Source organism: Nematolebias whitei, chromosome 17 (assembly GCF_014905685.2).
Source record: "Nematolebias whitei isolate Nwh7 chromosome 17, NemWhi1, whole genome shotgun sequence".
Classification (NCBI taxonomy): Eukaryota; Metazoa; Chordata; class Actinopteri; order Cyprinodontiformes; family Rivulidae; genus Nematolebias; species Nematolebias whitei.
The window spans coordinates 2442458-2457087 of NC_056514.1; the positions used below are offsets into that span (position 1 = coordinate 2442458).

At 41.3% G+C, this 14630-nt stretch overlaps 1 protein-coding gene across 1 annotated transcript in view; it reads right to left on the reverse strand.

Moving 5' to 3' along the window:
• The window catches only part of mbtd1 (mbt domain containing 1), a 69795-nt gene that overhangs the window by 13901 nt on the left and 41264 nt on the right, over positions 1–14630 (reverse strand). Inside the window, exons 3-8 of the mRNA XM_037691549.1 lie at positions 8854–9189; positions 8686–8768; positions 8484–8601; positions 2746–2880; positions 2560–2648; positions 2214–2448 (exon numbers count right to left, since the gene is read on the reverse strand). Of these exons, the coding sequence (XP_037547477.1) occupies positions 2214–2448; positions 2560–2648; positions 2746–2880; positions 8484–8601; positions 8686–8768; positions 8854–9189 (996 nt within the window). The remainder of the gene's footprint in view (positions 1–2213; positions 2449–2559; positions 2649–2745; positions 2881–8483; positions 8602–8685; positions 8769–8853; positions 9190–14630) is intronic.

Consider the following 14630-nt stretch of genomic DNA (forward strand, 5'->3'; position numbering starts at 1 on the left):
TGTTCAATGATTTGTAGACATACAGGATAATTTTGAATTGGATTCTAAGGTGAACCGGTAACCAGTGCAGTGAGGCCAAAACTGGTGTAATGTGCTCTCTTTTGCCTGTACTGGTTAAAAATCGGGCTGCTGCATTCTGGACCAGTTGTAGTCGTGCAATGGGGGTTTGACTGATACCAAACAGGAGTGAATTGCAGTAATCAAGCCTATATGTAATGAATGCATGTATTACTGTCTCCAGGTTCTTTTTGGACAATATGGGCTTCAGTTTAGACAGCCGCCTCAGTTGGAAGAAACATGATTTAACAATCATGTTTACATGATTGTTAAGTTTCAGGGAAGGGTCCATTATCTCTCCCAGATTAATGACTCTTTGTTTTTCTGACAGGGTTAGAGCGGAAAGGTCGATGCAGTGGTTTGTGATCGTGTCATTGGGAGGAAACAACATGACTTCAGACTTCTTTTCATTGAAACTTAAGAAGTTTAAAGCCATCCAGTCCCTGATGTCAGCCAGGCAGTCGAGCAGAGGTTGAATAGAGCATGTACCATTGTGTCTTAGGGGGAAGTAAATTTGACAGTCATTGGCATAGAAGTGGAAGGGCATGTTGTGTTTCCGGAAAATAGCACCAAGTGGCAGCAGGTATAAAGAGAATAGGAGGGGACCCAGGATGGACCCCTGCGGAACCCCCCATTTAAGCTCTGCCGCTGCAGAACTAAAATCCTTGATGGAGACACAAAAGGATCTGTCAGTGAAGTAAAATCTGAACCAATTGAGGGCTGATCCTGTGACGACCACCCACTGCTCCATCCTAGCAATGAGGATCTCATAGTCGATGGTGTCAAAGGCGGCTGTGAGGTCCAACAGGACAAGCAGCACAGAATCACCGGTATCTGTGAATCTGAAGATGTCATTAAAAACCTTCAGCAGGGCAGTTTCAGTGCTGTGGAGAGGTTTAAAGCCAGATTGGAAAAGCTCTAAGATGGTGTGATCCTCCGGGAAGCACTTCAACTGGGACTCGACTATTTTCTCCAGTAGTTTAGAAACAAATGTGAGTTTGGAGACAGGCCGGTAGTTGGAAACGACTGAGGGGTCAAGGTTTGGCTTTTTCAGGAGAGGCTGGACAGCAGCATGTTTAAAGGATTTTGGCAACCACACCAGTGGATAAACTACTGTTTACTATGGCAAGAATGGACAAACCTAGAGTTGGAAAAACCTCCTTTAGTAGTCGAGGGGGGACCACATCAAAGGGGGAGCCAGAATGTTTCAATCTGCACATGACCTGCTCCAGAGAAGATAGAGTGATGGGTTCAAAATGGTCAAAAGGAGCTACAGATTGAGGTGGGATGGATGGGTCATGAGTCAGAGGGGAAATGAGAGCCCGGGTGGTCGCAATTTTTTCCAAAAAAGAAATGTAAGACGTTCTCGCACAGCTCAGTCGAGTCTTCCAGAGGTGATGGTTCAGTGAGGTGGAGAACAGAGTTTAGGGTGGAGAAGAGGACACGTGGGTTGTGAGAGTTTGAGATTATGATATAAGAGAAGTATTTGGATTTAGCAGCTTTCACTGCTTTCTGATAACGGCGCCAACTCTCCAAGTATTTGAAAAGAGACCTGCAGCCTGTCTTTCCTCCACTTGCGCTCCACCCTCCTACATTGCTGCCTAACGGCCTTGGTGACGTCACTCAGCCAAGGTTCTGCTCCGAGTTTTGATTTTCTAGTTTTAACAGGTGCAACATGATCCAGAGTCTTTAAGCAGACAGAGTTGAACTGGGATGTCAGTCCAGATGACCTGACTGAGCATTATTGGATGTGGTACCTGGATGATTGAGCATGAACTTTGTTGCCAACAGGAAGTTGTTTTAAACTGAAGTTTCAAAATAAAGCTTGTAGAAGGTCATCAAAATAAGAGTCTGGTTATGTTATAGCATAATTATATTCCAACTTATTATTTATAGAAGAAAGACGATGATGTTGGAATTTTGAGCAGAAGCTGCACCCTTCAAAGATTTTTATTATTTATTTATTTTTGTTCACTTAAGATACAGTTGTTGACAAAGTCTCAATCTTGTGGACCAAACAGATAAGAACAAATTAAACATTGTGCTGAACATGATTCAGAGTTCAAAATGTTCCCCAAACAACAAAGATGTGTTTTTATAGTCTCTGGAAGGCATCATAAGGACCAGAAGGTTTGGCTGGATTATTCCAAACGCACCTGATCGTTTGAAGCGGTGTCCAATGCTCCGGGACCAGCCTATGTTATGGATGAGGGGGCTGTACATGTGGCACCAGAAGTCATCCAAGCCGTCCTGGCTCTCCTCATAGACCAGCCTGAGGCGACCTCCGATCACCTGCTCCACCAGTGCCACCCGTGTCCGGCACAGGTAGTTTTTATCCACCACCTCGACTCGCATCAGCTTCTTAAATGGAAACTGCATATTCTCATAAACCTGACGTTCAAAGAAACAGGATGCTGATGAGTTTGGAGACGAGTCAAATCTAGTATTACAAGATTAAAACATCTCATCTTTAACAAGCGCACCATGACAGCTGTATCTCACCTTGGAATTAAAATCCGGTGGCAGTGTTTTTGCTCCAGTGAGACGCTTCACAAGAAAGACTTTCCAGTTTGAGTACTTATGTTGTATACCTAGAAGAGACGTCACAAAACATCAAGGCAAAACCCACTGTCAACGTTCAGAACCAGCAGCTTCAAAACACATTTTTACTCGCTTTAAAACACCTACTTTTAGGAGGTACAAGGGGTTTGTTGCTTGACGCGCACCAGCCCACTGGGTGCACCTCAGGGACACACAAATTACACCAGAAGTCTTTACTACTGTCGGTGTCAAAGCCCTCATACCGGAGGAGTGCCTTGAACCCTGCAGAGTGACAGAAAACACCACTTCAGACCTGGAACTGCACAAGTTCAGGTCTAAACGTGAACGTTCACACCTGCAGTAAAATGTGTCGGAGTGGTCTAATCTCAGGAGTGCAATGACACCAACATGTTGGTTATTTAGTGAACTGAAAAATAACAATGAGCAAAGACAAATCTAAAAATACACCTTTTGTATGTTGTACAACTTTCCCCCATCATCCCCACTTAGGCCAGTCAAACCTGTAGTGAGCTGCTTGTGACAAAGGTCCCTCAGGGATACACCCGACTCATAAACCAACACCCAACCCACCATGCCAACGAGCATAAGCAAGAAGGGCCTAAAAGTTGCTTTTAAGGGTGTAGCGAGACAAGATAAGAAACTGGGTTAACAAGAACAAGATTTTAACAATATTTAAAAAATTAACAAGCTGCACGACGACGTCCCCCGTCACTAAGGGATTTACACAGTGAATATAGCTTTTGAGAAAAATGTTTTTCTGGACTGGAATTGAAAAGAAACTGCAAGTAAATCAAAATGTTTTGGTGCAAGATATTAAGTGGGAAGGAGTTACACTGTGGAGAACAACAGATTTTTTTAATGACCCCGGGTGCACAGAGTGACAGAAGCTGGTGAGTAGAGAGAGTAATTTTATCCACCACCAGGTGCAAAGGCGGAGCCAGGGGATGATCAATGGTGGCCCTGGTCCCCATTGATTAGTCATCGGCCACTGAAATCATTTGAGGAAACTATAGTTTTAAGCAAAATAAAAACTAGCAAGCAAAGTTGCTTCTACATCTATCTATATATCAATCTATATAGCGTATTTTCCGCCATAAACATTGCACCGTCTCATAAGTCACATCAGTCCAAATATGTCGAACAAAGTGGAAAATCCATAAATACGTTGCTTCGCCGTATAAGTTGCATCTATTATACGTCACCGCTGATGTGTCGCATTTGTTACGAGTCACCGCTGACAACCCAGAAATGTGGACCGGTGTTGTGCCAAAAATCAATTGACTGCAAAAAGGCGGCCGCGGGAGCGTGCACAGGAGGACTTTAACGAGAATTTAACAAGATTAACACTTAAAAACAATTATTTGTTTGAAAGTGTTTCTCAGTCTAAATTTGCTTAATAAATGCACTTTGACGGTCAAATCAGCTGCATTTCAAAAGTAGTTGATGCCTTGGTGCTCCGGGAGCGCACAGACAGGGAGGAAAAAAGGAAGGAGGAATGTTGCGCAGTTCTTCGAAATTTAACAAGATAAGCACCTAAAACAAATATTTGTTTGCTCGACATTACAGTAAAGGTGTGTCTCAGTTGAACTTTTACTTAATAAATGCACTTCAATGGTCAAATTAGCTGCATTTCGCCGGGCGGCACAGCGAAATGCAGCTAATTTGACGGTTGCTCCAAGCAAGCAGAACAAAGGTAGCATCTATGGCAAGCCAGTTGTGTCATTAAAAGCCACTTTTATTTATTACATGACACAACAGCATGCCATACTACTCTGGTACCATCTAGTGGCTGAAAATGGTAGTGTTCAATGTTTTCAGTCAGAATGAATGAAAACAGTCAAATCTCAGCCAAAAATTGGTTCATAAATATGGAAAAAAATCCATAAACAAGTCACTTTGGTGTATAAGTCGCAGGGCATGCAAATTATGCAAAAACTGCAACTTATAGGCCATAAAATACAGTAAGTAAAATTTAGTGAACTACACACACACACACATATACAGTGAGGAAAATAAGTATTTGAACACCCTGCGACTTTGCAAGTTCTACAACTTAGAAATCATGGAGGGTCTGAAATTTTCATCTTGGCTGCATGTCCACTGTGAAAGATATAGTATATAAAAAAAAATCTAGCAATCACAATGCATGACTTTTTAATAATTTATTTGTGTGTTACTGCTGCAAATAAGTATTTGAACACCTGCCAATCAGCAACAATTCTGGCCCTTAAAGACCTGTTAGTCCTCCTCTATAACGTCCACCTCCACTCCACTTATAATTCTAAATTAGAAGCACCTGTTTGAGGTCGGTAGCTGCATAAAGACACCGGTCCACGCCACACAATCAGAAAGACTCCAACTACTAACATGGCTAAGACCAAAGAGCTGTCCAAAGACACCAGAGATAAAATTGTAGACCTCCACAAGACTGCAAAGGGCTGTGAGGCAACTGCCAAGCAGCTTGGTGAAAAAAGATCAACTGTTGAAGCAATTATTAGAACATGGAAGAAGCTAAACATGAATGTCAGTCTCCCTCGGACTGGGGCTCCATGCAAGATCTCACCTCGTGGCGTATCAATGATCCTAAGAAAGGTGAGGAATCAGCCCAGAACTACACGGGAGGAGCTGGTCCATGACCTGAAGAGAGCTGGCACCACTGTTTCCATGGTTACTATGAGTAATACACCAAGACATCATAGTTTAAAATCATGCATGGCACGGAAGGTTCCCCTGCTTAAATCAGCACACGTCCAGGCCCGTCTTAAGTTTGACCATGACCATTTGGATGATCCAGAGGAGTCATGGGAGAAAGTTATGTTGTCAGATGAGATCAAAATAGAACATTTTGGTCTTAATTACACTCGCCGTGTTTGGAGGACGAAGAATGATGAGCACCATCCCAAAAACACCATCCCTACTGTGAAGCATGGGGGTGGAAGCATCATGCTTTGGGGGTGTTTTTCTGCACATGGGACAGGACGACTATACTGTATTAAGGAGAGGATGACCGGGGACATGGATTGCGAGATTTTGGGGAACAACCTCCTTCCCTCAGTTAGAGCATTGAAGATGGGTCGTGGCTGGGTCTTCCAACATGACAACGACCCGAAGCACACAGCCAGGAGAACCAAGGAGTAGCTCTGTAAGAAGCATATCAAGGTTCTGGAGTGGCCTAGCCGGTCTCCAGTCCTAAGCCCTATAAAAAATCTTTTGGAGGGAGCTCAAACTCCGTGTTTCTCAGCGACAGCCCAGAAACCTGGTTGATTCTAGAGAAGATCTGTGGAGGAATGGACCAAAATCTCTGCTGCAGTGTGTGCAGACCTGCTGAAACACTACAGGAAACCTTTGACCTCTGTAACTGCAAACAAAGATACTGTACCAAATATTAACATTGATTATCACAGGTGTTCAAATACTTATTTGCAGCAGTAAAACACAAATTAGTCATTTAAAAAAAAAATCATACATTGTGATTTCTGAATTTTATTTTATTTTTCTTAGATTATGTCTCTCACAGTGGACATGCACCTACGATGAAAATTTCAGACCCCTTCATGATTTCTAAGCGGGAGAACTTGCAAAGTCGCAGGGTGTTCAAATACTTATTTTCCTCACTGTACATACATATACACATATATATATACACACACACATATACATATATGTAGGGCTGCAACAACGAATCGGTAAAATCGATGATTAAAAGCGTTGGCAACGAATTTCATTATTGAGTCGTTGTGTCGCGCGATTATGCATCTTTAACGGCGCTGCTGAGCCGTTTTGTTTTGTTCACGGGCAGTTCATTGTCAATGATGACTGACTGAATAAAGTTTGAAAAATAAAAAACTGCAGCGCGAGTTGAACAGAGCGAGGGGGGAGGAGGAAGCAGAGCAGAGGCTGTTTTCAAAGGAAATTAAGTCAATTTTACAAATGATCAACGCAGCGAAAACTGTTTGACCCAAGTCCTCCAAAGTGTGGGAGAACTTCACAAAGATAAAAAATGAGAAACATGCAGCTTTGAAAATCGCCGACACGACACGAGAGAACCACGGAGATAAAACGTAAACATGTCGGAGTCACGAACTGCAGCTGATACAACATGTCTCACTCCCAACTCGTGTTGCAGGTGAGTCTCTACAATTTAACATTTGTTCTGTTTCAAGAGAGAAAATGTAACGTCAGTCTGTCTGTAGATGAAGCTGTTTGTTTGTTTGTTTGTTTGCTGATTAATGACGGTGATAGAGAACGTGTGTGTTACTTTTGATTTAATTTAATTGGAACAAGCAGTGTTTAAATGTGATTTATAAATAAATTAACACAAAGATAATAATTTAATGATTAAGCTTCAACTTTTAATTTGTTGGCAAAGTCTGAAGACACTGCAGGTATGGCAGGATGAATTGCATTTAAACAGGAATAAAGTAATTTATTACATCTACTCAAATGTGTGTAATTAAGTATTTTATGTGTGTGTGTGTGTGTGTGTGTGTGTGTGTTTAATTGCTCTTTTAGCTACTTTTGCCTGAACCTAACACTGTAAGTGAAACAAGGCATTTCTTGAGTTGCTGTAAATTATGCTATAATACATATTTACTGTCTCATTCCAGAAAACAACAATAACAAACAACAACAAACAACAACAAACAACAACATCTTTCATGATGGACAGACATCATGGACACCACAGCAGCAGCCGTCTTCACTGAAATCATCCTTAAATGATCGTCACTGACATGAGGCCTCTGTTCATGGTTGAAGACGAAGGCTTCACTACAATAATTCAAATTTATAATCCAGGTTACAATAATCCACACTTTTAATCCAGGTTACACTCTTCCCTCAAGGACACATTTTACAAAGTAGCTACATATTTTGCAGGTATAAAGATACATTTGTATATATTTTTGTGTACATTTATCTTTTTAAGCTATGTGACTAACTTTTATTTTTTATTATTCAATATTTTACTAACAGAATAGTCAAATAGCAACCTGTTTTTTTGTGTGAATTGCTGTCAGTCAAATGTTCAATTTTGGAATAAAGGGGTGGAAATTAAAACTTTTTTTTTCTGACTCATCGATTAATTGGAAAAATAATCGGCCAATGAATTGATTATTGAAATAATCGTTAGTTGCAGCCCTCCATATATATACACATATATACAAACCGGATTCCAAAAAAGTTGGGACACTAAACAAATTGTGAATAAAAACTGAATGCAATGATGTGGAGATGGCAAATGTCAATATTTTATTCGTAAAATAACAGATGACGGATCAAAAGTTTAATCAGAGTAAATGTAACATTTTAAAGGAAAAATATGTTGATTCAAAATTTCAGTGTCAACAAATCCCAAAAAAGTTGGGACAAGTAGCAATAAGTGGCTGGAAAAAGGAAATTGAGCACATAATGAACAGCTGGAAGACCAATTAACACTAATTAGGTCAACTGACAACATGATTGGGTATAAAAAGAGCTTCTCAGAGTGTCAGTGTCTCTCAGAAGCCAAGATGGTAAGAGGATCACCAATTCCACCATTGTTGCGCAGAAATATAGTGCAGCAAAACCAGAATGGTGTTACCCAGCGTAAAATAGCAAAGACTTTTAAGTTATCATCATCAACCGTGCATAACATCATCAAAAGATTCAGAGAATCTATATATATAATATATAAATATAATATATATATGTGTACCACATGTGGTGCGAATGACAATAAAGAAACTGATTCTGACTCTCTGCCACACAAAATATAAACCCCAGAAACCATCAGGCTGACTGCAGATTGACTGTGCTTTGTGAGACAATCTTCAGCTTGATGAGTTTGTTACACCCCTAGTTGTTTTGTTTTCTAACAGACTTACCTGCTAGCTTTATAATTTCTGCAATCCAGTACACCTTTGTAGAGAGGTTAGTGTCGGAGTTGGGTACCTCAATCCTCACTCCTTCTTCTATGTCCCCCCAGCAGGTCCCCATAGGGGCCTGAAGAATAAGGGAAAAATGAACTTATCTCACCAAGAGACGATGAATTCATGAATCCCCAACTCAGATTCAGATTTTACTTACATGTTTGAAACAGCTGACCGGAGCTCCCACCGTGTTATTGCTAAAGATATACTTCCCCCAGTCGAAGGTCTCTGCAGGGACCGCTAACAGGACCAACAGAAGGTGTAGTAGAAGGTGTTCAGTCTGCACATGTTAACCCAAAGAGTATCACGTCTTTTGATGACTTACCAGCTTTAGACTTGGCCTGGTTCAGTTGACTTGCTTGGTACTGAGCATAAGCTGCCAATTTTGCCATGAGAGGTTGTTTCTGTAAGACTTTAGCTTTTTTTGTGGGAGGTTTGCCCTGATGAAAAAAACAAAACAAAACAAAACAGGCTTTAATGTAATTAAACATTAACATCAGGCAAACTGAACACCTGAAAATATTCACCTGTAGTCGTGCCAAAATGCTAGCTTTTTTAGAATTGGAGGAGTAGCTTCTGGAACAAGACACGCTGCAGAAGCGTTTAGTTTTGGAGTAAAAAGCATCCCGTACTCCAACCATCCCGCACATTTCACACGTGGCTGTGAAGGACAGATAAATGCAGAGTATAATTCCTGTGATCCACAATAATAACTCTCAGAGGATGATCGTCAGCATTTATTGATAAAATCTTTAACGGCTCCATTTTGTGACCTTATAAAACATTCAAACAGAAGAAAGAAGAGGAACAAGGTGACTTCCCTTCTGATCAATAACAAAAAAGAACGATGATTCAGTTCAATGTACAAGACCACCAGGAGTTAATGTAGCTTTGGACCGACAAAGCAATGCTGAAAATATTTTACAGACACTTTTATGCCCATTTTCTCATAAATGAAAACAAGAAAATCAGTGCATTTTCTGACAGTCTCACTGAGTTCTGAGTTTTTGCAGCCAGTAAGCTGTATAGCAGCGTTTTCAGGGATAACAGCAGAAAAATATTTTGAATCAAACGTTTTCTACACCTAAAGCCCCCAGTTTACTCTCGCGTACGTCCATACGCAGAGGTACGAACAAACCCCCCAGGGCATGTCCATGCAAAGCTCAATTTTTACAACTGCGTACGTGTACGCGGTGTCGCACAATAAACTGCCCGACGACAGACCGTTTTGTATGCAACACCAATGTATCAAATTCTCCTTCATCCCTTGCCTGGTTTAATGGCATTTTCTTTTGTTTTTTTTCCCCACAAGAGTCGAGCGATCTCCTCCCCCTCCATTGATGCCATGACTGAAATGATGAGAAATGAAGGAATTTGTCACAAGCGAATTTAACTCAGGTCCAGCATGGCTGTGGGAGGGTCTGGAGATTTCCTGGTGGGCTGGTCTGATGTGTGGGCTGCAGAGCCAGCGCTCCCTGTTTTTTTTAAATGTTTTAGATCTTTTTATTAAACAACATATCACCACACAACACTGCTGCGGCTGAGGCTGCCAGCGTTTGTTTTTGTTTTTCTTCCGACCTATCAATCAATCCAGTAAGTTTGTCAGCAAATGACCAATCAACAAACTCGATTTGTCCCGAAGGTAAACGCCACTTGTCTGTGAAGTTGTTCTGCAGCTGCTCAGGGTATACGCTCGAGTATGAAGTCTGAACCCTCTGCGTACAATACACGTGTACGCATGTGTAGTGAACTTAACCTGATGTCAAGACTAAGCCCAGTGGCGCAAAAAGCGGGTATGCAGCGTATGCAACGCATAGGGGCGCTGCACTGCAGGGGGCGTCAAAACCCTCTGTAGAAAAAATGTTTTTCTAGTAGGCATTTTCTAAATGATCAATAACAGGGGAACAGCACTGATTAGGCGCCCCTCTGCTCCTTCACCTCCCCTCTGCTCCTTCACCTCCCCTCTGCTCCTTCACCTCCCCTCTGCTGCTTCACCTCCCCTCTGCTCCTTCACCTCCCCTCCTATCGCTCTCCCTTCCCACACAGGTGGCTGTGAACACGCCCCTAAGAGAACACACTCGGCGCGTTTTTTTTTTTTTTTTTTATCTTGAACTACCGCTCGTTGTGCACTTGACAACAAGATGGAGCGGCAGAAAAAAAAGCTATCCGGGGCGCAAAACAGAAAAAGGAAAAGGGAGAAGGATAAAGATGTTGGCGGGATGAAAAAAAGTCTTTCAATGTGGTTGAAAGATAGTAGGTAAGTACTGTCAGTGTATTAGCAGGACAGGAGGGTTTAAATATTCAGGTTAGCTAAAGCTAGCCTAATACACTGCGGTTGGCTGTTAAATGTTGCCTCCCCTATTGATGTGATTTGTTTAGTATTTTCTGTATTTTTATGAATATTTGATACATGCGCCTCGCCTGTCACACACACATATCCACACACTAAGTGTAAGAATGACCAAAATAAAACTCATGAAATATTAACACAGGAAAGCTAAACTGTTGTGGCGGCAGTTCCCAGCTATGATCCAACGCTTAGCCCTCAGTGCTGCAATTTATTCACTCATATGTACATTTATTATTATTGATTCTTTAATTAAAGATGAGTTGTACAAGTTTATGTGTGTATCAGATAAATTAGTCCTCAGTGTCACTATAGCTCAAAAAGGTTGGTGACCCATGTTTCCAACCTTTTTGGCAGAGGGACACTTGAGTTTAAATGTCTTATTCAGTATCACTACAGTGGTGTGTGTTGTGATGTATCTGGTGAGTCAGATCAGATGAAATGTCCAGTCAGTAACTGTTATCCAACAAGGAGATCATTTAAATTCAAGTTTCATTTCTATTGTGGTTTGACTGCTGTATTTTTAAACCTACTTGACACAAAATTAATGTCATTCAGCTGTGAGGATGGAGAGAAGGAAGAGAAGATGACAGAGGAAGAATCAGGACAGACTGGGGAAGGCAACAGGTTGGTCTAATGCAGGTGGAAGTGAGGGAACAGTTACTTAATCCCAAGCAATAACGTGTAAACATTATTTTTAAAAACTGTATTAAGATCTGTCATTTTTACAACATGCTTTTTTGACCTTATGACTTAGTGCAGAATGCCACAGACAAAAGGTGAAGGAGACAGACACGAGGTCAGTGATAGAGGAGACAAGTGATGACATCAGGTAGGAATAATTACATTAGGGAGGCAACAAAAACCTATATACCATGATGGTTTTAATTTCTGATGACCATATTTCATTGTCTTCTTTTTTGGGAAAATTAGTTCAGGCAGACATGGTGAGTTAATCATCACAAAGCAGAGAGGACCAGATGATGAAGAGGGAGAGGAGCAGAGAGGACCAGATGATGGAGAGAGAGGAGCAGAGAGGTCCAGATGATGAAGAGGGAGAGGAGCAGAGAGGTCCAGATGATGAAGAGGGAGAGGAGCAGAGAGGTCCAGATGATGATGTAGAGGGAGAGAAGTACAGAGCTGCAGAGGAGAGGGCTGAGGCAAGGCTTTATTCAGAAGATCCATCCGAATGGCCTTTACCACACAAAATGGGGGACACATTTAGGCAGTACATGGTTGAAAATGGCCCACAGAAAGTTTCTGATGGTCCATATCCAAGATCAGAGAAGAATAAGAGGTGTTTTTCCAAAGCGTACTGTTTTCGTATACTGTCTAATGGAGAGAAAGTTGAACGAGATTGGTTACTGTATTCCAAAAATACCAGCAGAGTCTATTGTTTTGCGTGTAAGCTTTTTGGTGAAGCTAAAGTTTCTGATACATGCCTTGTGGCAGGGTACAGTAACTGGCGATGTCTTTCAAAAACACTGAAGCACCATGAAACCAGTAGTTCTCACATAAATGCTTATCTGATGTGGAAAGAAATGATATCTCGCTTACGCCTAGGTAAGACTATTGATAGTGAACTGCAGAGAACCATGGCAGCTGAAAAAGCATACTGGAGAAGTGTGTTGACTCGAGTTATTGACTGCATACTCTTCCTTGCAGAGAGAAACTTGCCACTAAGGGGGAAAAATTCTCAGTTAGGAAATCCTAAAAATGGAAATTTTCTGGGAATCCTTGAGCTCATTGCACGATATGATGTCACACTGGCAGAACATCTTAGAAAGGCAGCCTCCAAACAAACCACTGGATATCTGACATGGTGCACTCAGAATGAATTTTTAGATTCAATATCAGAGTGTGTTTTGGGTAAAATATCTGCCCAGATCAAAGCCTCTAAGTACTTTGCAGTGGAACTGGACTGCACACCTGATATTTCAAAGCAAGAGCAGGCCTCAGTCATTATTCGATATATTGATACTGATGAGAAGAAAAAAGTCACTATTGCAGAGTCTTTTGTGGGGTTCACTGCTGTGAAGGACACAACTGGGAAAGGCTTCACAGATACACTAACAGGGGTTCTGGAGAGTCTGGGGTTGGATTTGGCTAATTGTAGAGGGCAAAGTTATGACAATGGCTCTAATATGAGGGGAATAAACAAGGGTGTTCAAGCTTTAATACAACAGAGATGTCCAGAGGCTTTATTCATCCCCTGCTGCAGCCACAGCCTGAACCTTTTGTTATGTGATGCAGCCTCATCTAGCAGAGAGTGTCTCACTTTTTTTGGCACTGTTCAAAGATTGTACACAATCTTTTCGTCTTCTGTGAAGAGGTGGGACATTCTCACAGAGTTTGTCGACATCACACTGAAGCCTCTGAGTGACACCCGGTGGGAGGCAAAGCTAGACTCTGTCAAAGCTATACGTTTCCAGATGGGGGGAATTTTAGATGCACTACAAAAGCTTGGAGAAGTGGCAGGAGACAGCAAGATTGTCTCAGAGGCAAAATCACTATCTGATGAGATTGTCAGTATGGAGTTCCTTGTGTGCCTCATAATTTGGTATGCCTTATTATGTGAGATCAACTTTGCAAGCAAGGCACTACAAGCAGCAGATGTGTCAATGGACACAGCCATTAGGCTAATCGAGTCTCTGAAAGAGTTTTTGCTCAAATATAGAGAAGAGGGCTTTCAGAAGTCACTTGACATTGCAAGCAAAATAGCCATCGAAATGGATGCTTCTCCTAAGTTCAAAGAGAAACGACTTAGGAAGCAAAAGAATTTCCCAGATGACAATTCATGCACTGGTCATCATGAAAAGGAACCCACAAGGCATTTCAGGTGCATGGTTTTCAATGTTATTGTTGACACACTCCTCCAAGAGCTGTCTGAGAGGTTTTCCAATTTTCAACTTGTGTCTGAGAAATTTAAATTCATCACTAAAATGGAGCACATGACAAAAGCTGAGCTGGAGGAATCAGTGACCACATATGCCCTGACCACTTGTGATGTTTCAAGAGATATCATTCAAGAAATATACCCAGCAAGCCGTCTACTGAAGGGTTACAAGGCTCTAGAAAAGTTAAATTTCCTAATTCAAGAGGACCTTGATTTGGTATTTCCAAATTTGACAGTAGCCCTTAGAGTATTTTTAACCATGCCTCTGACAGTTGCATCTGCAGAGAGATCATTTAGCAAGCTGAAGCTCATCAAAACATACCTTCGTTCAAATATGAGCAATGATCGCTTGTCCCAGTTAGCAGTGATCTCTATTGAAAACAGTGTGGCACGGTCTATTTCATTTGATGTTATACTTGACAAATGGGCAAATGCAAAGTCACGGAATGTAACAGTTTAAATGTCATAAATGTTAAAACTCTGACATGGACTCCAGGCTGTTAAGATGTCATATTTCCGCTACATAAAATGTTGAGCACTGACTGAGTACCACTACTGTTATATATTTGTACTTTATAAAACTTCTTATTTGTTTATGATTGAAATGATCACCTGATATAATATGTAACATTAAAAAAATCTGTAATATTACTACTGTATTTTCTAAGTGCATGACTAAGCTGTATGAGGCGGCAAGTAAAAAGGAGCGGGTGGGGGGGGCGCCGATGATGTGTTCGCATCCACCTCAAAAATATGTAGTTGCGCCCCTGACTAAGCCTAAGGTCAAAACTCTTGACCTTAAGAACCTTGTGGGACAGGAACTGTCATTTCATTGATTTGAATCCAGAAATACAGGTTC